At 37.1% G+C, this 24,652-nt stretch overlaps 2 protein-coding genes across 11 annotated transcripts in view; both read right to left on the reverse strand.

Annotated features, from left to right (window-relative positions):
- The window catches only part of LOC306808798 (DNA excision repair protein ERCC-5-like), a 546,121-nt gene that overhangs the window by 511,530 nt on the left and 9,939 nt on the right, over positions 1-24,652 (reverse strand). The window contains exons 13-16 of one of the 3 annotated variants that reach the window (XM_079319783.1): positions 23,465-23,609; positions 22,480-22,680; positions 21,538-21,622; positions 19,616-20,261 (exon numbers count right to left, since the gene is read on the reverse strand). In XM_079319783.1, coding sequence (XP_079175909.1) covers positions 19,710-20,261; positions 21,538-21,622; positions 22,480-22,680; positions 23,465-23,609 — 983 coding nt within the window. In that variant the 3' untranslated portion in view covers positions 19,616-19,709. Of the gene's footprint in view, positions 1-19,615; positions 20,262-21,537; positions 21,623-22,460; positions 22,681-23,464; positions 23,610-24,652 lie in introns of those variants that run through there. The other 2 variants (XM_079319782.1, XM_079319784.1) reach the window with 2 other exon arrangements.
- LOC306808851 (protein-lysine methyltransferase METTL21E-like) lies at positions 1,346-18,225 on the reverse strand. 8 transcript variants are annotated; one of them, XM_079319874.1, is made up of 6 exons: positions 18,110-18,137; positions 15,976-16,060; positions 15,657-15,749; positions 7,187-7,344; positions 4,628-4,745; positions 1,346-3,627 (listed from the first exon to the last, which is right to left on the reverse strand). In XM_079319874.1, the coding sequence occupies exons 4-6, from the start codon at positions 7,307-7,309 to the stop codon at positions 3,203-3,205; spliced, it is 666 nt and encodes a 221-aa protein (XP_079176000.1). In that variant the 5' UTR covers positions 7,310-7,344; positions 15,657-15,749; positions 15,976-16,060; positions 18,110-18,137; the 3' UTR covers positions 1,346-3,202. The 8 variants fall into 8 exon arrangements, with proteins under 8 accessions (XP_079176000.1, XP_079175999.1, XP_079175997.1 ...); XM_079319873.1 differs by lacking the exon at positions 18,110-18,137 and adding an exon at positions 17,747-17,908; XM_079319871.1 differs by lacking the exon at positions 15,657-15,749 and having other exon boundaries at positions 18,110-18,225.

Raw genomic sequence — 24,652 nt, forward strand, 5'->3', positions numbered from 1 at the left:
AGATCTGTACTGTCATTTAATTTTTTTTCCTACATTTTCAGCAGCTACAGCTTTTTCTTACAGTTGCTGTAAGAGGTAAAGGCCCAAGTGGGTGGGTGTAATAACACAAACAAAACCAAATCGCTCAGAGCTGCAAAACTGAAATTCAGCAAAAGAGAGACAAAACCACAACATGCCCATATGGAAACTACAATGTTGAAAATGTTCGTTTCATTAATTCTGAGAGGGGAAAAGGCAAAGATTTTTTAAAAACCTTGATGAAAATGCAAAATAAGCAGCAAAGTAAATCACTCTAATAATTCCACATACACTTTAGACAAAAAGAAGCCTTCCTGATAATATTAGCATTGAAAAACATAATGTTTGTAGAAAATTTAGTAAATGCCAACAAGTTACTTAATATACTGCTGCTCTTGGGTTGAAATAAAACATAAAACCCAAGGAACAGATTGAACCTATGCTATACATCCAAATGTATCTCTTAAATTAGTTTGATTATCACAACTCCCTATAAGAGACTGTAAAAGCCTTCCAGCATAGGCAGATTCTCTGGCATTCTTTAAAAGTGGATCTCTTTCACCCACAAATTTAACTGGCCTTCTTGGCCCCTGCCTTTCAGGAACTACAGCTACAAATGCCATCTGTATTAGCAGTATAATGCACTGAATGACAGTTTTGATCCTTTATCTGAGCTATTAGAACAAAGAATAAGTGGTTATTAAAATTATGACTGACTTTAGGGGTCAGTAATACTTGACATTTATGTGAGACTTCTTCTCAAAGAGCAGAAATAAACTCCATAGGCAAATGCCAAATACAAGCTCACCCTCCACTGGTCATGGCTAATAACCTGCCCATCACACCAGAGGACAAAAGGTGGCTGTACAATAGAGCAGCCAGACACTAGAGATATCCCAGGAAGCTTCACACAGCAGTGCTAGGCAGGCCTGTGAGAAAGAGAGCTGATGTTACATTCCAGTACACATTAACAAGCTGTTGGGCCTGGATTGCTGAATCCTGACCCCATTTGACAAACACATCTCCTGTTGAATTCAGCAGAAGCTCAGCAGAGGTCAGCCAGGGGCCCAAACAGGAGGGCTAGTCAGCAGGACAGCTGTTTAAAAGTGATAACACCTAACCATTTTGCTGTAGTCTTCCTCTTTAGCCTTCATCATTTTGGAGTTCACAAGGTCATTTCACTAATTATAGTGCCAGTCCATTTATTCATGAAACATGTGTAGACTGAGATGCCCTTTAGGATACAAGAATTATGGTTACATTCACAGTAGATTTGATGATTGCAAGCAAATTAAGAGACATGAAGCAGGGAGAGGAAATCAAGCAATGGCAAAGATCCCTGTTTGTTTCTTTATTCTCTTACACTAAACTGTTTCTATTACACAGTATTTTAAAAAATACTTCCAAATATTTCCATTCTGCAGTTTGTTTTTCTACAGCCATAATTTTCTAAGGACACATGCATAGTAACATCTTTAAGGAGGGGTAACACTCCCTGTCAGCTGGTATAGAGTCTAGTTTTCTAGCTATACTGATTGATCCAATAAAGGATTCTATCTCTATCTACAAACTTTATCACAGGAAGTTTACTAATGAAGATTAGATTTTTCTCTAATAACCTCCAAGCCAATGTATTGCATGTGATTTCTCAGCAGAAGAGGTAAAAAATAGACTTGACTTCCTTTCTTTTCATTTTTCTTCTGGGCTAAGGCATGGTACTGATTGCTTTAGTTTTATCCTAGGGTCACCCTTTGTGTTTCACCAAGGATGCCCTAGGATATCCAGTTCCCACTGGAAAAATCTGGCAGATCAGCCTCTCCTCTCTGCAACACTTCACCTCTAACACTAGGCACCAATATTCAGCTGTGACAAAAAATATATTCCAAATCACATTTACCACACTCTTGCCCCAGGTGTGTGCCAGAATAAACAAGAAACATGCATCTGCCATAATCAAAGATAAAAACAATAGCATGTTCAGGAAGCCAACAATAAAAACTAAAAAACATCTTGAGAGAATACAAATAGGAGCTAAAAAGATAAATACTGACAGTGCCCAGAGCTCCACATTACCAGGGCAGTTGTTTGCTACAGTAGAGGTGATAAAGCTCTCTTCTCTAGCCTGAAAGAGACTTGAAAGCCTCAAAATTAACTACAAAGAGAATTGGAAAACATGGTGTGTGGAAAGTATAATTTTATTAATCTCCCCAAAAGACAACTCTTGGATAGGCCACTGAAAACAGGATCATGCAATACTGAGTGCCTAGGAGAAAAGTATTTTGTTTGCCCACACTAAAAAAAACAAGCAAATATCTAAGCTTGCCCATGCCTCAGCCACACCATGGCTGGTTTCATTTTCTGCCTCCAGCCACCAGCAGCCAGCAGTGCAAAGCTCCTCTCTTGATGGCCACTGTCCTTTTTCCATTGTTGTTCCCTCAGGTTCAGATAACTGTCTATTTTTGGAGGAGCTGGCCTCCAGACCCAGAACGAAAAGCCTTTGTAAAAGACAGCTGCTGATATGTTATACACTTCTAAAACAAAGCCTTTGTTCAAGCAACAAAACATTTAACTCCCTCTTGCCCATGTGCATGGCTGTGTATTGAAGAATCCCTAAATTTAAATAAAAAATGAAAGCATAATCATTACATTAAGAGTAACTAAGACACTCTATCCATTTTTACAAAAGTGTGTTTTCCAGGTGGTGAGGTTTTTTTAACTAATTTAATGTCCTATTAAGAGTATTCAAAGGAAGGATTAACATAATAATGAGAATGGGGAAATATCAGATTTAACACCAAAACATTTAAATACAAAGACTTACAGTCTAAAGTTTTAAATAATTGTTCAGACTTATAAGAGACTGTTCAAAGCTGCAATTGAAAACTTGTGGAAATACTCATTATATGACCCACAACAATAATGGTAAGTCTTGTATAAGTTATTAGAGTTGTTAGCTGAGGACATAAAAGTCAAGAAAATGTCACAGATATATCTCTTCTCTGTGTAACACTATTGGCAAGTGGAATTTAGGAATTTATAGGAATGAACTAGGAATTTGATGATTTGTTTTACCTATCTCTAGAAATGTCATTCTTGTAAGTGTCAGCAGCTACTAAAATGGAAATTATTAAAGAGAGAAAAAGCTGCAGAACAGATGAAATTGTCACCTCCCCATGTCTCTCTTTCAGACCTTCCATTTGGAAGGTCTGGCTTTCATCCTGTCTTTCCTCATTGCTTTATACAAGGCTATGTTCAAACAGGGAAAATTAGAAATCATCTCTAAGTCAAACAATGTCTGAAATCTGTCCACAAATCGGTTTTCATTCTCCAACCTAAATTTCATGGCCCACAGAATAACAGTATCATCCTTGCACAAGTGATCAAAAGTTAGGAGGAGTTCATCCAGGAATGGATGGTGGTAAACTACGTCAGCAGCCATAATGTAGTCAAAGTGACATGAAGACCTAGGAAAGTTCTTTTCCAGATCAATTCCCCAAGACAACTCCTTTACACAAGGCTGGTGCTTGCATTTCTGCTTTGTATTTTGGAGAACATTGTGCTGAAGGTTTCCCAGTAGTTCTGGCAAATCTGTGGCAGTCACAAAGGCACCTGTGACACAGAGAAAGCAAATATAATATTTGAATATACATCAAGACCTGAGTAAAAGCCCATTCACAAAAGCCACTGCACAAGGAATTTTATCAGGTAACTCTCACTGAGGGCAATAAAAAATGTAGATGCTCCCAATAACTCTTAAACATTGTGCTTAAAATAAATACTTGCTTCCTCATAGTTCTACTCTACAGACTGCCATCTAAATGCAGCTGGTGGGGAGAAATCTGATACTTACTGTATCTTGATATCACCTTGGTTCAAAGTACAGCGGCTGACTAGGGATTGAGGAATACCAATTACTGAATCCAAGAAGCAGGAAATTTCAGCATTACCTCAGATTCTTCCTTTCTCACACTAGAAGAAGCTTTCTCAGACTACCAAAAGCTAAAGTTCTGTTAAAATGCAGAACCCACTGACCTGGATTACTCTTGAAGATGAACAGGTCCATGAGAGAAAACACAACAATGTCTGTAGCAGAAAGATCAAGTTGCTGAAGGAAAATACTGAAACACAAATGGATTGAAGGTGACCTGGCATCCAAGGGCTGTTTGTTCAAATGAAGGGGATGCACTGGTCATACCTACATCGGGCTCAATCTATTTGCCACTGACATCCTGTGAAGCCCCTAATTTCTTATTTTGATCCCTAGTTTAACACAGTTCATGAAAATAGATCTACTGGGACCTCCTTTGTTGTATCAATACATTCCCAGAAAAAAAAAAAAAAAAAAAAAAAAAACCAAAACCAAACCAAACCAAAACAAAACAAACAAAACAAAAAAAAAAAAAAAAACAAAAAAACAAAAAAAAAAAAAAAAAAAAACAAAAAAACAACCCAAGAAAGCATGTTTCCAAACAAGCCTTTTAGAATTTACTGTTTCTTGCTCTTGGAAGTCTTCTTCTAAGTCTCTTAGAAGAACCAAGCCACATCCTTTGTCCTCACTGTTCATCTGAGAGGTGTTTCCAAGAGGATAAGAGACATATCACATACTCACCCAGCAAGCTGGCTACTATGGAGACCAAGCCAGTTCCAGCTCCAAGTTCAATCACATTTTTGTCAAGCAAATTGAATTGTTTAGAATTAGTTTCCAAAAAATAACACAGAACAAGAGCCTGTAGGGGAGGAAATCCATGAACATACTGAATAAATTAATGAAATAAATCTCTTTACTAAATATGAATTGTCATTTAAAAGCATGCAAAAAAATTGTTGTCTGTTCAAATGAGCAATATTCATTCAAGCACTATCCCTAAAGGAAAACAGCTCACTATGATCTTTGGGCTCTATAGGTCACAAAATAAATGCTACAACATGCCTCCATATATTACATTATTACAGCCAGAAGGAACAACTGGAATTAGATAATCTGTCACAACCCATGACATGAGTTGCAAAATTCCTGTCACAAATTCCTGTTTATTCCTTCCTACTTGTGGTTGAGATAAAGTGTCCTTCACAAAAACATCTTGATACAAAGACTCCTTGTGAGAGAAAATCCACTACAACCCTTGTTAAGTTCCTCCAACAGTCAATTATTTCTGACAATAATTAATTATTTTTAGAGTTCAAAAGGGACAAATTGATTTACTCCCTTTCTTCTGATTTAGTTTGTTTGCACTGTCTATTTTCTTACCTTGTTAAGCTTAGCAAATTTTCATGGTAAATATAGCCACAAAGAGCATCTACAACAGACTCCTTAAAAATGTATATATAAACTGATGAAGAATTAGTTAATCTTTAAGTGATTAAGACTCTTCAGCTTTTCTGCCCTCTCACACTAACCAGTGAGATATTTTTATTTTATTAATTCTATTTCTAATAAAAATTTATTAGAAATTTTAATTTTATTTATCTCATAGTTTCCATATTTTCTTCCATATTTTTCTCCAACTTTGATAGTTACATAGTCTCCATTGACAAATAGGATGATTGCCACATCCTCTCACAATACAGATGACCATTTGGAAAGGCAGTATTAGCAGCTTGCTCTGGCACAGCAAAACTAGTTTTGCTTTTAACTAATTAAGAATGAGAAGGAAAGGAACAGGAGGACTGCTGACCCAATGCTAACATGCTAGAAATTCAAACAAAGGTTTTGCTTTCTACCTCTTAATTCAGAGCATAGAAGAGAAGGCAATGTGAACTTACATATATCACTTAATCAGCTGCACTTTGGTATAGAACTCAGTCTGCAAGAACCAGGAAAAATTAAAAGGTTCCTAAAGACTGGGTCTGATATTTGACATTATTTTGACATTGTATTTGACCTTATTTTAGGATTTCTCCTAGTTGCATTAATTCCTTTAATTTGTTCCCTCAGGGTTTTGCCAGATTCTGTTGTAGAAACTGGCTGGCATAATCAAAGTCTCTGAGGTTTAAATCAGGGAAACTTTGAAATCTGCATTCCTTTCCATGAAAAAATGCAGAATCTTTACTTTCCTTAAAGTTTCTGCACTCTCCACAAATTTGGCTGGCATTTTTCAGAAGATTGTGAGTACAGTTAGATGGAAGTAGAAGGGAAAAGATTAAGGGACAGAGATCAAAGGTTATCTTCCACAACATAATGGGCTAAACCTATCCAGATTTAAAAACAAAAAATTGTTTTTCAGTGAAGTACATGATTTTGTGTGAATAATTGATAGTCAGACAAACTTTTCATGAAGACATGCACTGAGGTCACTAAAACATGTGGTACAGATGACTGGTCCAGGTCCCCTAAAACCAGGAATATCATTGGGACTTCAAAAGAGAAGATAGTTGTCCTATCCTCAGCTGAACTATGGCCATACTTCTAAAATACAGTATGATCCTAGGAGGCTGAGGCAATTGGGAAATAAATGGAGTATCCTGGGTCTCTCTTATAGGGACACAAATTTCATCATGCATTATGGCAGCTCCCTGAAGATTTCTTTCAGTCTTAATTATTTCAAAACATTAAGTTTGCTGCTTGGTACAGATTCAAAACTTGAAGAAGACTCTTTGTAAGTGAATGTGTTGATGGCTCTAATATTAAGAGCCAAGGACAATGGTTCTCTCCAACTATATTTCCAGCTATTTAAGAAACTGAAGGCTCCAGCTGAACAATTTCCCATATCTGTGTGTTAACAAGGTAAATTTGTTCCTTACATGAGTAGGTTGAATAACTTCTATGACTGCTAACACCTTGTGAGCTCGTTTCACAGTTGTTTCCTCGACCTGGATCTGCCTGCTACACAGCCATCTGTATTTATAAAATGTACAGAAATGCAATCATCAAAACACTGCCATATTTCTTTCAAAATATATTTAATTGGCTAATAGGATTAAAAGCTACTGGCAAGCAAGAAGGGTACACAAGTTAATACACCTTGTGTGATTGGGGCATGCACAAGAAATACCAAGTAAGCTTTGAGAAATATGAATTCACACAAAACCAAGTTAAATTCAGTTTTGGGATTTGAAGAACAGAGACAGAGAAGCACAGAATTATTATTATATTTATTATACAAAACAAATTTTGAAATGCTAGACAGCTCCAAAAATTAAAAATAACAGTACTACAAAAATGTTGTACCGATGGCCAGACGACTGCCCCGTAACAATCAGTGGCTTCTGTAATTCTTATCTCATGGCCAGCAAAGTGAAAGCCTTCCCAGGCCTTATAAGCTATAACATCAGGAAAAAAACGCCTCCCCATGATTTCTGCAACTATTTCCTCATCTTCTTTTTCCCCTGGAAGCAAAAGTATAAAAGGTCAAAGGGTTAAATGGACTGATTTCCTATTCAATTCATATTGAAAAGCTGTTTGGAAGCAAGAATATAAATTACATCTGTGAATAAAATGCATTTCACCATTAATTGTTAGCATGGTACACAGCAATTCTCCTGAATTCTAATTTAAATTTTCAGTGTGTGGCTAAATAACTTCTGTCATGTTTCACTGAAGCAGCCAGGTTCATAAAGAAGGGGAATGTTAGCATACACTGCTTTCTGTTTCAGTAACCCAAAGGGAATTTTTAAACTTCTTTTTCCCTTCAAGAACAGCTGCCCTAGTATAAACACCCACAGTCTTATGCACCTGGATTTTTCATTCCTCTTTATATCCTTTTACTGTTGACTTTCCCTATATTATGGTTCTTTCTGACAGTAAACAAAAGGAGCTAGAATATCATTTATAAGTCTGTCACAAAACTTGTGAAACAGATCCTAGCAACACAAATTATGACAGACAGGAGTGAAAGCACTCGTGTTGTCAGGAAAGCTTATCCACCCACCCCAACAGAGCCCTGTCAGAGGGATTCTTTCCAGTTGGCTTGATATCCTGAATGCCATCCCTGTTGCTAAGCAAAGAATATTTATGATAACTAACAAAATCCTGGATAACTCTTCTAACAGAAGAGGATTCATTTCTTTTTAGTGGGATAACAAGCTAGTTTCAGTTTTGCCATTATCACACAAAACTGCACCATAATGTCAGAAAAAAAAATAAGTGAAGCTGTCTAGAGTATTTTCTTAGCAAAGACTAGATTAATTCCAAGTTTTTACAGGAATTTTGTTTTCATTGCAAACTATGATCTGCTGGCAAACCAGTAAAAGAAAAACATGTTTACAAGCTACACCTTCTAGAAAGCACGCTAGAGATTTAGATAAGGTGGCTACTGCCTTGTCCAAAGCAGAGTTTCTGCATCAAGCCTGCAGCTCCCATCAAAATCACAGATATTAATTTTGAGATCTGTTAGCTGTTGAAAATGAAACCATTTATGCTTTTGTCGACACAAAACAATTTGCTCTACTGAAAATTCTCAACATTTTCTGCCCCTTCAAATCACTGCAGTCACAAGACATAATGACCCCAAGTATTGTCATTTATTTTGCCATACACCTCAGTATTTTTAACTGTGATAACTTATGGACAAAGTCTCCCTTCCTTGTGATACAAGGCCCAAGGAACAAAGGCAGGGGTGAACAAAGAAAATGATCATACAAAAAAAAAAAAAAAATCAGAAATCTGCTCAGGCTCATTAGCCAGCTTTTTAAGCTTGTTAGTCAAATTTCAGCATCACAGGAAACCAGAGAATAGCAGCAAACAAAAAATATTTGATTGTGATATGTTGACACTAAGACAAAAAACCCAACAAAAACTGTCTAACAAACCACAGTATTTGTAGAATTTATTGTTTGGGGGAGAATCCTAATCATGGGATATATCAAATTTAAAAGTAATATAGTACATATGCTACTGGAAAAATAAAGTTTTCATACATTTTATAAATGTAAGCAAAATGAAATGCTTAACATTGAAACTGTGGTATTTTAAGATGTTGGATAGCAAACAGTATGTGTCACCCTCTTCAAGCCTCTAATGTTGAGCTGGGAGAAAACACATGCATCACCGTGCCTGTAATCAGGCAGCTCTTGACAAACATGAGCTAAGTGCCAGGGAAATGCTGCTTCAGGGCAAAATTAATCTTTCTCTTATGAAAGAAATAATAAAAAGCTGTCTTATTACCTATATCATAAGTGTATTTAATAGATCATCCTGTTTCCAAGCATACCAGATATAGGCTGCTTTTCATCTTCTCCAATTGCTTAGAGCACTCTGATCTTGTTCTGTGATCATTACTAGCTGTGGAAGTAAAAGCTATTCTTTCTATTACCTTTCAATTACAACCATTTTTCTTGATTCCTCCTCCCTTGACATCTGTTTTGGATCCAATTTTGTTGAGAAACTGGTAACTTATTAGGTCTTAACTTATAAAGCTCCTGCGAGAAGATCTATAAAACTTTAGCAGTATTACTGCTGCCCCTTTAGCACTCAATAAATATTTCCCACCTATTCCCTACAGCATCAGCAAACTTTCTACTTCAGGTTTGCAATAGCACCTACACTATCAGAATTTGTAAACCACTGCTCTCTTCCTGAGAACTGTCTGTACCCCTGAATGAAGAACCCAAATCTGCTGATCAATAACACCACTTGAATTTTTGTCCATCATATCCTTTTGGTAATCTTCCAGGTGGCTTATCTGGAGAAACTTACACTTTTTTTTACCTTTTCCTTTTTTCAATTTCCTTTAAAGAAAACACTGGTATTGTGAAGAATCAAAAATAATATCTGTTTCATCAGAGTTATCATATGTTAGACAAGGCCCAAAGGAGAAACTTTATCAGAACCAGGATGCTAATAATCCTGACAGAGTGCTGAAAAAATAAGGAGTGCAAAGTTTTAGTCAGATTCACTTATTTCATGCAGTTTTCCCTTTAAACAACAAAAAAACTGTCCTCTGTTTGCTGCTTTTTATCTTTCAGAACAACTTCTTGTGGGAGAGCACAAAAGGAAGTAAGTCAATATTTCTGTAACTGCCCTCAAAGCAGTGAGAATAGAAAAATAAAGAGCTAGTGGGAAATCTTTCAAGTGAAACAAAAATTGTTGTAAGAGTAAGTAAAATCCAAGTGAGATGAACTCTTTTAATGCCTGAAAGCATTAAGAAAATTCTACTGGTACTTTGATCAAACAAGTACTTGATAATAGGTGAAAAAAATTAAAGGGAGTTATTCTCCTGGAAGTGTTTACCTCTGTGTTAGCAAATATTCTCTTGTTCAGAAAAAAAGTCCTGAAATTATGACTCAGTGAATGAACTTCAATCACATTTTAAGACAAAAAGAGATGATTGATCAGTAGAATAAGGGAGTCTAGTAGAAGAGGAGGCTTAACTGACCTGGCTACCAATTCTTGTACGAAGGGAAGTTCATAATGGGCATTTCCAGCAATACTACTGGAGCACAGATACTGAAACTTTACAACTTCAAAGTCTGCCAGGATTGGCTCCTCCCTGCTTTACAGAGCCAGAAGACAAACACCCAGGTGGTGTTTGACCAGATAGGTTTGCCCTCACCCCTCTTCTGTGATGTGAGAAGTGTGGAAGTGGTATACACACAGAACTATTTTCTTCAGCCTATTCATCTGTTTCCATGAGCAAACACAGAAACCACTGGAGCTTCTAGTGGCAGAACCTTATTTACAGAAAGATGAGGCAGTTTGATCCTGTCAAGGTAACATACAGAAATTGAGGTCATTTTTCATAGTGAAACAGAGCAAACTCCTTTGTCTTGGACTTGTGTACAAAAAGCTACCACTACAGATATCCCAAATTCTTCAAAAATATCTTTAAGTTTCTTAAGACATTTTGCCTAATAGGTTAATTATTTACAGTGTTCTTTGGAATACTTTAGATAAAGCATTTTTTATTATAGAAGTCTAACATCTTTGGAGCATGTTCCATGACCTCCCTTGGTTTTACATTAATATCATTAATACAATAATATTTACCTTAGATTCTGCTGACACATTCACACATCGTATGTTATATGTTAGAACAAAAACCTAAAGAAAGAAAATTATGTGAGTTCTGCTAAGAGAAAGCTGGAGAAGTCCTTCAAGTAGGGAAGGGAAGGTAGAAGGAAACATCCAGTCAGAATGGAACAAATTGCAAACTGCAGTATCTTTTTCTGTAAAAATGAAGGCAATCTTCATGTGCACAATTTTTCTTAGAATGAGTAGAAGTATTACCTGTTTAGAAATGAGCTACATGACTAGCTATTTACACCACTTGTCACATAAAATAATGCCTGGAAGTATTTAGCTGCATCAGAAATGGCAAACTAAAAATTCAGTTGGGTGTGTTCTATCAATTAAAGTCTATGTTAAATCCCCCACTGCATCCCTAGTGATACTGCCTACAATATTGTATTCCCCACTGAAGGAAAAGGGAGCAGAGACAGGCACTGTAAAACAGCACTTAGAATGCAGAAAAAACAGCAAAGACAAGGGGGCTAAATCAAAATCATATTTTAAAAATTTACCACTATCTACATACCTGAACTAAAACACAGCTGGAAAAGTAAAAGGACCATGAAAGCTGTGAAGAATATATTAGCACTCAGTATCTCCATTTTCAGATTCATTCACAAAAAACACCTAGAGTAACAAAACATACTCCAAGTACTTTGTTAGTGGGTTAAAAGAAGAATTCACTCAGAAAAAATAAAATTTCACCCCTTGATTCATGGGAACACCCTACAGGGAAGAAAAAAATGTATTAGTCTCTTTTGAGTGTTGGCCTGACTCTGCTCAATCTCAGGAGGTCAAATGGTGTCACAGCCCAATGTCATAAGGAAATAAGATCCAGTCATCTTCTGCTTCTCTCCTGCTTCGATGGATTTTCTCCAACTGGCAAAAGGAATGAAATCCAAGACTTCAGCATGAACTTGACCTGACAAAGTTCAGCCCCACAGCAACATATTCTCCCATCTTCAGAAGTAGTATACTTTCATCTACAGAGTTTAAAGTTCACCTTTTAGGCTTGTCCTTATTTTAATACTATGCATCAACAGCTGTGAATATGGTACCTCTGTGACTTCTCAGCAATTGGTTCCTCAAAGGAGGACTACCTGTGCTGATATTTGAGTAATGCTAGAGAGTTTCCAAAACATTCCAAGAATTCATAATATTCAGGACTCTTCAGATCACCTCCCCACTATGGACACACAGGAGTGGAGTTATCCTAAAATAAATACTTAAGATATATTTCATTTATATAATGTGGAAATAATATATAATACATATTTTTTATTAAAAATATATATTATAGCTATCCATATATCCCAAAGTCAAGAGGATATCTGCAAAAAGATCAGTAATGGAACAAACCTGCAACCAGTTCTGTGACTGTAAGAGATGATTGGAGAAGAGATACATTACTCCACTGATAGAAATCATCCAAAGGTATCCTAGTAAATCCATATGGGTATTTCCAATAAGTTTATCCTTAAACTACATAAAGGTCACAATAATAAGAAACTTTGGAGTCTCAGAATTTTTACTGAGCTACTGACATGTCAGGATCAGAGCCCTAGTCCTACAAGCACTACAGATGGCTCTGTGGAGGCATACACAATCCTGAATCACAATGTAGTCCCTAAATTTCCAGCAGCATCACTTCAGTATTTTCATTTCATTCCACTTATTTCTATTTTATTCCATTTCAGCCTAAGGGCCCTTACAGGAAGGTGTTAGAAGGGAAAGCTAATCATGCTCTTGACTTCACAGAAGTCAGATGTAACCTACACCTTTCTAAGAATATAAAGCAATGTACCATTCCAGTATGTCTAAACTGCACAGTTAGTTTTTTCTCACTTTATCCCTACCTACAAAAAGGGATATCATCACATAAGTGAAGACATTCCACTACCTTCATTACATGCTCAGTCTACTGAAGGGATGGCAATGAAGGTATGTATTATATTGATTAATCTGAGATACCATGCCAGGGAAACAAAATGCTTGAAACTTTATACTTTGAAATGCAGAAATACAAAACTGCCACCCACAGGCAGCCTCTTCTCAGCCAAGAGACAAGATGCACTTAGCCCAGAGCATGAGGACACAAGAACAGAAGAAGGGTTTGCTCACAGTATCGAGTTTGTGCATTTACCCAGGCTTGAGAGGTGTGTTTTCAATTTCAAATTTACACCACTGATACCCCAGCCCTATCCAAGTCAAAGGTCATCTAAAAGCCATTAAATGGCTAAAAATAGAAGTACTGTAGTCATTTTATCTCATGAACACATAATGAATTCAAGTCTGCCAAGTACTTCCCTTGTTACTTCATCATCAGACAGTTTGTCTGTCACTGAAAACATCCCCAAGTCTACGGTCCGAAGCGACTTCATTTCTAAAAATAACTAAACTATTTCCCTTTGACTACAAAGCAGATCTGCTCTTAAATTAGATGGTCTAACATACATTATAAAAGCCAGATAACTTCCTGACAGATAGGAAGAGACCTAAAAAATTGCTGTCAGTATTCACCTACCAGCAATTCTGGATGTCTAAAATTCCTTTGCATAAAGGACCTGAAAGTAACCTAACAACACCAACTCTTGCAGCCATAACACTTTTCTCATGCAGCAGTTAAGATATATTATTTATTGTCAAAATGCAGCAACTGCAAAGGCTAAAGAAGTGAAAATAAGAAAGATGGGCACATGGCTGAGAGGGAAGAAAAAGTTACAGACCTCCCTACAAAGGTAATGTATGCTTTGATTATTTGAGTGTTGACTCCAACTTCCGTTCTATCCATATGCATAAAGTTTTCATTTTAGTTTAGCAATGTCTTAAGCAAAGAGAGTGTGCCTACTTATTGAGGGGAAAGAACAGAGAAGTGTTAAATTATTAAGGTGGGCCATCAGGAAATCAGGACTCCAAGAATCATGCTAGAGGGATAACAAGCAAGGAAAAGTGCAACTACAAACTGGACACTCAGTTGTGAGGAGGCAGACTTGGGGTCCATACTCAGGTCCAAGGATGTTTTTCACATCTTACAACAAAGTCTTTGAAGTCAGTGAAAAAGTGTCAGTGTGGAAGAAAATGAGAGGTATAAGAAGGATCTTTAGAAGTAACCCAGGAAATATGAATGAGATGCTACATCACTTCCTCTTCCCAGCTGAATTATCCTAAATTGTAAGTTACAGGGTTAGGATGCTTTTCACCTGGCTCCATTCCAAGTAGGTCCCATTTAAGGCACCAGTCTGGACTCCGCCAAGATGCTTGAAATGATGGCAGGAATTGCCATCAATTAGGACATCTGTCAGGCAGAGCAAGTAGAAGGAGTGTGTCCCTTCTAAAATGTCAGGAGTTACGAGAAGGTTACTAGGTCAGCATTTTCTCAGATATTTATGGATTAAAAACTGAGCCATGGCCAAATGAAGTGAGACGATGGACTGTCAAGGACAAGTAAACCTTGCAAACTTGCTCTTCTCCTTTTGTCTCAGAGATAAAATTATTCTGGAATGAATTTACATAATGCAACTAGGGTAAAGTAATTTAGTATCCCAAGAAATTAAGACAGGAGTGGTAGCATCTGGTCTCGGAAACATTTAGCCAAGGAGAGTTAAAGCTAATATGAGAAATTATGTGAGGAAAGTGAGACATTAACAGTGCTGGTGTGGAGAACTAGTTGTTTAAAGCCACAAAAGGAATGATCAGACTGGGTGAAGACTGACCTGTAAACTGAGAACCAGGAGTAATGGGAATCATGAACAAAAATAAGGGGTTTTAAACTGGAGAATGTATGACATGGAAATTAATAATCAAAGGGGAAGGCATCAAATATAAAGAGCTCAGACTGTGAGGGTGGTGCAACACTTGAAGAGGTTTCCCAGAGAAATTGTAGATACTACATTCCAGGGAATATTCAAGGCCAGGTTGGATGGGGCTTTGAGAAATCTGGTCTAGTGAAAGGTGTCCCTGCCCATGGCAAGGGGTTTAGAAGGAGATGGTTTTTAAGGTCCTTTCCAACTCAAATAATTTTGTGAGTCTGTGATCTTGTGTCTGAAACTTGCAAAGAAACCAAACTGGAATAAGAACCCTGAGAAACAGATATTGAGACTGAGTAGGTAAAATAAAGAAATAGGAATGGGGAAAGCAGTAGAGAAACAGGATGAGAACAAGGAAGGCACAGGCTCAGAGTAATCAAGCAGGCAAATCTCCATGCATGGGGTTCAGCACCTTTCCACCTCCAGAACCTGGCACAGAATTTAAGATAGCAAAGTTTGTGAAGTCTGTAAACATACCCTATTTTCCATTCACGTCTTCTCGTTTTCTTAGACTAATGTTTATAAACATGGAAGAGAACTACCCGGCTGTACACTGGCCACAACTCAGCTGAGATTTTAAACAAAAATATTACAACAACAAAATAATTTTTCAAATCTCTTCCTTTTGCACTGAGCTGTAGAGCATAACTAGACCCCATCACAAAACATATGCCTTTGTCCTAATACCTTGCCTACTCCTGGTGACCACTAGAAAAGGGACTATTTATGAAGATTTAGAATCCTCAAAGATGTGCAGCCATGAAAATACTTAAGAGGAAGCACTGCCAACAGGCCCTGAAGGCATTTGAAGGTAGGATCTGAGGCTGTCTAGACAGAAATCAAGCTTGTAATAACCAATTCTCCTAACTGACAGCTTGTAAACAAACCTTATTAAAAGCTTGATCATAGTCACAGCTTCATTCCTTGGAACCAGACACAGGAAAGTAACTGGAGGACAGCTGTCAGGCACCAGCAGGAAACTGCCAGGACAAAAGTATGCAGGTATAACACACTTGAAATACCTCATGCATTGCTGGCATACTACAACAATCTGTTGTATCTGTTGCATTTTCTATACAAATACCATAAACACAATTTTTAAAAAAATAATTAGAGGATAGTTCATTATCAGCATACTTTGTTCCTTATACTTAATAATATTCTTAATTGTAACAAGTAAACATGATGAAATAAGAAACATTTTACCTTCCTTTCTTTCAAATTCTCTGACCCAATGATTTTGTAGATGATTATGCCGTGATGATGTCAAATCCATACTATGTCACAAACCCTAGGACAGAAAAACACAAGCATGTCTCAGTAAAATTACTCTATATCTTATTTCATATATAAGCTTCATTTAAAAAAAAAATACATGTATTATGCTACTTTTACTTCTATTGAGAATAAAGACATGAAGACACATAAGTATCAATATTCAAGGCATAAAAATACAAGACAGCAAACTAGTTCAACTGTTATATTCTCAGAGAAAAAGAACAGATTTTAAAAAACAACAACAAACCAAACAAAAGCTTTGAGTACTATTGAGAATTATTTTATGAGATTTTAAAGTTAGAATCAATTAAAATCAGTTTCAGTGGCTTATAAAGGATTGAAAGATAGAAACAAATTCCTGAAAGAGAAGAAAAATTGTACCAATATGATTTTATCTTGTTTGAATTAATTGGCTTGGAAGGGAAGGAAACAATCTACTAGTAAAAGCAGCAGATGAGAATAAGGGAGCAGGATCTACAAATAACACACTGAACAGAAAGCTTATGTGCCTATATGAACAGACAAAGAACATGCTGGAGAAAAAAGTAGTAGGAAAAGTGGAACAGAGGACAATATAGTTTTCAGCTGTCTGCAGAAAAGCACACAAACAACCAATAGTCTCCAATTCTTGACGTTTTACAATCAGAAAGAACACTGAGTTCACAGGGGGGGAAACAAACAAATGAGCAAACAAAATCACCACAGTGCTTTGATTATTTTTGATACTATTTTATGATTTTTAAATGTCCACTCTTATGTGGAAAATCTGACTGATTTTTGCCAGGATGGTTACAGGCAGCATACAGTTAATAATCTACAGATGTCTAAACACACAATAGGGATTAAATTAAATAAGGCACTGACTAAAAGAGTGTCTCTCCATAGTGGGATCATACAATAAAAAGAAAGAAAAAAAGAAAGGACAAGCAGAATGAAAATATATTCTGAATATCAAATCACCTTCACAGTGCAAATTCTTAGGCAGGTTTTTCCTCTCAAAACTTCAGGATAAAGAGGACAGTATGGAACAGCTCTTTCCTGTTTGAGAGGATGGACCTTACTCTCTTGACTTCACACTACAAAAGGCACATAGATTTGATGTTTAGCTTTACTACTACAACACCAGAAGTCATTATCCTGTTTGAAGGTGAAAATAACTTAAAGGCTTTCTACATGCCACCACAGCACACAGAACAAAAATATTGCCATTATATTTATGTCTATACATAAACTTTGCAGTAGCAACATCACTAGAAAGGCAACAGAAAAGAGACTCAGTGGGAGAGACTTCAAAGTCTTTGTAGGCATCTTCAAAATAACAAGTAGCATAAGAAATTACAGGGACATTAAGCAGAAAATATTACACACACTCATCAGCATGTCTACATTAGAAGTACTAGAAACTACATTTATTCTTCCCATTAGAAGACAAAACAAAAGGTAAAATCAGCATACAGAACAAAGCCTTTGTATTTTGTGGTCCTCTACATTTTTAATGTCATCCTAAAAATATCCTGAGGTGCACTGAACCACACGGCGACCTAAAATAGTCCAACATGAGCGTACAGGAGCGCTGCAAGCAATTGAACATTGCAGAACAGCTCAGTTACACTGTTTAAAGCGAATGATACAAACTAATTTAGCGGAAAAGACATAGACAAAACTGACAAAACCGAAACACCGCTGGCATCCACCGCACTTCTGTCAGTGTCACCTGAATCTCTCCAGCTTTCTCCAGACGGTGCTCCAGCTGAGAAACCCTTATCTTGCCGGTGGCTTCCCCCCAGACAGCCGCAGGCAAAGGCGTGTTCCGAAGGCTGTGTCACACATTGCCAACATCCCCACACCGGGAGAAGCTCAAATCCCGACAGCTGCAGCCCCAGCGCCAGGAGGGCACCGCACAGCCCTTACGTAAGGAGCAATTTAGTAACAGCAAGAGGCGCCCACCCCGGACAGCTCCAGCCACAACGTAACCAACTTGGAGTGCTGTTTACAAAATAAATAGTGGCACGGTGTTAGCAAGCCCTCACTGCTACTAAAAAGTCAGGCGAGTCAAATTTACCAAGGGGCGCGGGTGCTTTTGCAGCTGCGGTAGAGGAATGCACGCTCCCCTTGGAATGCAGAACTGCAGCAAGGCACACAACCCCAAAATCCTAACCCAGGACACAGCTGTCACCCTGCATAAATACAAGCATACCACTCCTCCACATCCATGATGCCCATTCACTCAACAGATCGCAAACACGGTCGTGGGAGCAAATACACGACAGTGTATCTAAGGCTTCTCTTTTTTAGATTGGTATCAATTCAGGACAGGAGCAATCTCTCACTTTACACATTTTTCAGAAAAATCAGACTTCAACCTCAACTGGGTTTTCAGGGTGTTACCAAAAAATAATAAATTATTGTACCAAAATACTAAACAAGCCCCGTGGAGAAAGGAGAATCTCTGCCTCATAGCTAGCAGAAGAAATTAGAGAGAGCTTTTCTACATTTATAAAAAACTCACCCGGACCTGATACACACTTTTAAAGCAAAATTCAGTAATGCTAATGAGAGACTTATAAAATAGTGGGGTACACTGGCTGGAAAGACTGAGAATTTGCTTAAAATGTTGCAATCTTTTAGAAAAGTAATATCAAAAGGGATGATTTTCACCTAGTATAAACTGTACATGAAGTATTAGATTCCCTGTAATTGCAAGGGCCAAATCCCACCCAGTTCACCTCAGCCCCTCACCCATTTAGAGAGGGCATAACAAACTTTAATGTATGGACTTGGATTTCCAACACTGGATGAAACAATGAGAAATGCAGTAGAAATATCAAACAAGAAGAAAAAGAAAAGGAAAAAAAAAAAGGCAAGAAGGACTAAAATGAAACGTAAGATCACAAGTAAGATGGGTAGAATGCTGTGCTTTTCTTCCTTAATTCCCAGGAGCTGGAAATAAATTCTACATTCAGAGAAAAGAAGCATGTGAGAACTCTGAGTTTCACATCTCCGCACAAAAATTAATCCACTGTGAGTGTTGCAACCAATAGATACCTCTGAAAATCACCTTCATAAACAAATACTGCCTTTGGACACAGCCATGTAACTCCAAACCTAGAAACATTCAGAACATAAATAATCAATGCATATTAGATTACAGATGTACTGTATGTTTTTCCTTGAGATTTTTTTAGGGTTTGCATCATCTCTCTTCAATAAACAATATTACCTTGGGCACAAAACTTTCAAGACAGGCTTAGGGAAGGAAAGAAGAAAAGCAAAAGAATTGAACTTATTTCACTTTTTGCAACACCTAGAAATAACACAAGCAATTTTCAGAATTTCATTCAAATCTAAAGTTAAGAAGCAACAGGTTGCAGGTGATTTTAACAGCTCTATCAAATCAATTAGAATGAAGATAAATGAACAACATGTTTTGGCTCAATTTTAAAATCTGAAGCCTGAAAACTTCTACCAAGTGCAATGTAGGTCTTTCTGAGTAAATGTGCTAAAATTAGTGTTTTCATTGTTTAGAATTATTTCTATTTAAGTTCTGGACAGAAAAAGTGTGACAAAATGCATTACAAATAGAGATAATTTATTACATTTTATAAAGAATTCATTAGAATATTTACAAAGCTCAGAAAAATCACAGTCTTTTTAAATACTTTTTAAGATATTTTCTTTCTTATTCCTCTCTTGCCCTGTGATTTCTTTTTTCTGCCTTCAAACACAGGTTTGGCAGTCACCATGACTACATTTCCCAGGTCTTCATCCTCTTCACTTGAGCTACTGTGCCCTTTTTTCTCTTTATGGTCAGCTGTCTCTGCTGCAGACATGTTTTTCTTCCTTTTACTCTTGCCTAAATCTCTACCTTTGGATTCCTCCACTGAGGAGTCACTAGAAGTTTCTGAAAGATGCAAATTTCCAACAAAACCACCTCCATATAAAAATTCTTTTTTGGAATCTGAATGTTTTCTTCTCTTTCCACTCTGTACTTTTGTTGCTGCAGCTTCATTCACAGGGTCTGTGGTACCTTCCCCTTTCCTTTTCCCAGGCTGTTTAAGCTCCATTTCTGTGCCAGCAGTGGCCTCCTGAACTTCATCATCTGCTTCCTTTTCCTTTCTCTTCAGACAAGTCACAGCTCTGCGTAGTCTCTGACTTTTAATAGCTTGTTTTTCATGCTGTTCTAGTCTGAAGAATGAATCAATTCGAAGCTGAGTCTGTCAAAAATAAAACAGAAACAGAGTTGAATGTTTTTGTAATGAGAATTCAGTTGTTAGCTATTTTATAAAACATCTGAAACTGAAGCATGACAAAGGAGTAATGAAATTAATACATATGCATGTAGATATGAACAGCAAGATGCATCATTATAGCAATACTTACACTTTACAATAAATTAGCAACAAGAACCTTTACAGAAATTAGTAATTAGCAAACTCCAGTGAGATTTCATAAATATTGTGCTGCTGGTGATTAGACATATGTTGCTATTATTGTCAACCCTAATACAGAGAATTTCTGTAGTGCTCTTAAATATGTCCTTACAAACACATCCTTAGCTTCCAGCTGTTAAAGCAGAATGTTTACTAAGTAAATGCTGTAAGTGCACTTTGCATTTGTGCCTCTAAGTGCAAGAACACGCAGGCTTTTGACTCAAGTTCATTGCACCACATGCTGCTACAGTATAAAGACTGAAAAGTAGAACCAACAGTCGTCACACAGTGTGGATTTGTGCTATTCAACCACAGCTAGGCTTTTTGCTATGGGCTAAGCCAGACCTCTGCTTTTTCCCTAACATTGTCTAAGAGAGAGACACTTCCAAAGGATATTCCAGTCAATCTGAAAGAAAATGTATGTAGCTATAGGGCCTTACTCCATTCAGTGATACACAGAACCTAGAACACTGGTTTAGACAATGTATCTATCTTGTCTATGGCAAAAGGAAAAAATAATCTGACATTGCTGATCAATTTTACAGCTTTGACAGCTACCACAGTGGGGGCATTCACTTTCACATGTTAATAAAATCGACTAAACATCTACTTGGAAATTAGAATAATATTACTGATGGGCACTTGCTCAACATATAGCATCAAATGGACAGTATCACTCCACCAAAATCTCAGGGGCGCTTTTTTATATACTCTATAAAGTGTTTATAGAACATTATCTTCTAGAAGTATTGAAGTTGCTTGCGATACCTGTTAACTTGACTGTTTCCAGAAAAAACAGCAACCTGGACTTGAGATAGGTGCTTGATAGGCAAGGAAACTTGAAACTTGTCTGAAATTATGCAGTCCCTCACAGCACACTCAAGTCATACAGAAATGGAGAGGCAAGCTTAGTGAATTAAAAAAAATTAAATACACAGAAAAGATTAAAAACTATACCCCAGTTTCTGAGAAAGATATTTTACTTCAAAGCCTTGCTGTTCTTTTAAAATGCTTCTCTCACAATTTTCCAGTTACCCCTACACTACAGGTAGACTTTCACCTGCTGCATGTTCAGTTGTTTCATCACAGGCAAAAGGATTCCATCGATCTTTGTCCTAGTCCAGCCAAAGTGATCCTTGCAGAATGTACAGAAAGTTAAGGAACTTTACAAAATGGTTACTACTGGTATTTTGTAAACACATAAAATGAAAATTCCTGAAGTGAATAATGTCTGGAGGAAAGCTGCTCCACTTCAAAGCTTCTTCTATTACAAAATCAGACAAAAGACTCTTGGTTAAAACAATGTATCACAATCACACTGCTCCATCTCCATTAGTTGCAGAACTTTTTCTCTAATATCAACATTTCCCAAAGCATGTCTCAGTGAAGACAGAACTCATTTTGGCTAAATGGAATTGCTATACACAAAATGCCTATATATTAACCTTATTTTTACACTTGCACCTACTGGAAGTTTTATTTACTGTTTAAAACACTATTAGCTCTGCATTTATTGCCATCTACTTTTCAATACTTTTTGCTGCAGCTCAGCAACTGAAGCTAAAAGCAGATATTATGGGATGAAATGCAGGGAATAACTAGGGATAAAGTGCAAATTGAAACACCATTTCTGCTAGATTTCAAGACTTATTTGTGAAAAATGGCAAACATACAGAGGGAATGTGCAAACAATCCCACTTCAAGAGGATAAACATGTACAGTTCAATTACAGAAATGTAACATTAGTCAGTTCACCTATGAGATTCTCTCTGCATGCAAAGTGAGACAGCCCACTCCCCACTCTCTGAGGAGGGCAGAGCAGCCCTAACTGGCACATATACATGGCAGCATTCCCTTCTATTCCAGAGGTGGTCTCATTTTAGGGGAGCACATGCAGATAGGGCTTGGGGCCCTTCACAACAAAGGGATGTTAAGAACTTGACATTCCATTACTGACTCCTTATGAACTCTGAGTACTTTTACCTAACAAATAAAAGGATATTCTCTGATCTGCTCTACATCAGGCTTTCCCCAGATGAATGAACCCCTTGACTCATCCACCACAGGCTTCAGGTATGCTTCTGCCACTGCAGGATTTGGGAAACCTGAATAAAGCTGAAGCTCCCGCAGTTTCTTCTTGACTCTGGTGTCATGTGGGTTAGGCCTCACTTTCTTACTCTTCTGAGCCTCATTCCACCACTCACTGAAAAACAGAGAAAATTATTAATTTGCCCCTTAAGATAAAATCTGAAATATCTGCCATACTAATTTCAATAGCCTTAGTCTACCTACTTCAATTACTGCAAGAGATGACGTAGAAATGAAAGATTGCCAAAGGCACAAAAAGTCTTAAAAGCAGAAAAGACAAAACATACACGTTAAATGCAGCTATTGTAAGCCAAAGTAGCAAATATCAATCACCTGGCTTCCCCATAAGCTGCTAAACAGAAGGCCCCAACTTCAGCCTCACTTGCAAAGGATGATCCACACACAATAATAATTTTTGGAGATTTTTTTGGTATGTAAGGAAAAGGAAGAAAAATAAAATACTTCTAACCATCCTTTCCATTGCCAATACAGCTGCCTCGGCCCTCTTAAAATATTTTTCTTGTCCACACCCTAACTGCCTGTCTCCTTCCAGATCATCCAATCCCCAATCAAGTCCCCTTTCTCTATGAGCAAAATACAGCAACCTCTCACCAACCCAGGGAGAATGAACCTCTGTTCTACTATGGAAGCAGCTCTCCAATAAATTCTGAGGCAGATGCACAATTTTACAGCTGTTCTGCTGTCTTTATTTGTGTCACTGTGATATAATCAACTCATTACCTTATCTGTCATCCCAAATAGTGACATTATGGAGTCATGTTTTACAGCCATTAATGATAGTCAGTGATGGTCATATGTTTTTCTTAAGAATCAGAAAAGCATATTTACTAATAACTACAATATGGAGATACAAAAAATTAAATCCCAATAAAGCATACGCAAATTTTAATAGAGGTTCCAAGCCATGCCCAGGAAATTCATTTAAAATCTCCATCGCTGTTACAAATCCGACATTTGGGATGCCCTCAGTGTAGTCACTTCCAAGCAAGTATGCCAAATTAATTAGCTTGTTTCTATCCAACCCTGAAAAAGAAAGTGTATGCATTCAGCACTTATTAGGATACAAAATAAAAAATATTATCAGAAAGTCAAAAACGGAAAGGAACACAAAGGCATTAACTCCATAAAATTATATTTAATTCAATATCAGAATTGGCTAAGTTATGTTCTGGAGCAGCATCAATATACTCCTGCTAGCTCAAGCACCAGTAATTATGTTAATTTGGCAAATATATCTTGCCAAAGTGAAAATGTTACAATGGACATCAGAAGGACCTTTTCATGGAAATTATTGTTAAATATTAGATTGGACTGTGCAGTGAGCTGGTGGAGTCACCATCTCTGGAAGTATTCAAGAAACAACTGGATGTGGCATTCAGTGCCATGGTCTAGTTGATAAGGTGGTGATCAGACAAACATTGGAGTTGATGATCTCAGAGGTCCTTTCCAACCAAAATAATTCTGTGATTGTGTAATTTCAAAATTCAGGGTTGTTAAAAGATACTGTTTTTATATTTATTACATCCAGTTACTGTCCTGTTCTCATCTAATACTGACCTGAATTGAGTAATGTCAGAATCAAATAAAAACATTCTCTTTGAATTCTAATCCATAATACCAATGTCTCTGATTCCTATAAGTGTTCCTCAACTGGGAGCCTTTTGCTCAGTGCTGTTACTAAGTAGACCAGAAGAGCCTGTGAAACAGCCAGAAAGAAGGAAGAACTCAGCTGACTGACCACTTCTATTTGATAGGCCATAATGTTTGAGGCAGCCAGACTTATTTTTAGTGACCAGCTTCAAAGTTTAGATTTGAAATTTTTTTTTTTTAATTCCATGCAGAAAAGGAGGGATGTGAATCTAAACACACAAAGCAAAACCATTATCATGCTAGTCATGATATCCATCAGCTGACAAGACAGAAGAATTTCTGCAATGCATGGGAAAGGAAAAGCATGAGACTACAGAGGAATGTGACAAAGTCTGATGATGACTATTATTTCCAAATAAATAAATAAATATTTGGCTTATCACATCAAAACCAGTAAAAAAAAAGCATAAACATGC

Source organism: Erithacus rubecula, assembly GCF_903797595.1.
Source record: "Erithacus rubecula genome assembly, chromosome: 1".
Classification (NCBI taxonomy): Eukaryota; Metazoa; Chordata; class Aves; order Passeriformes; family Muscicapidae; genus Erithacus; species Erithacus rubecula.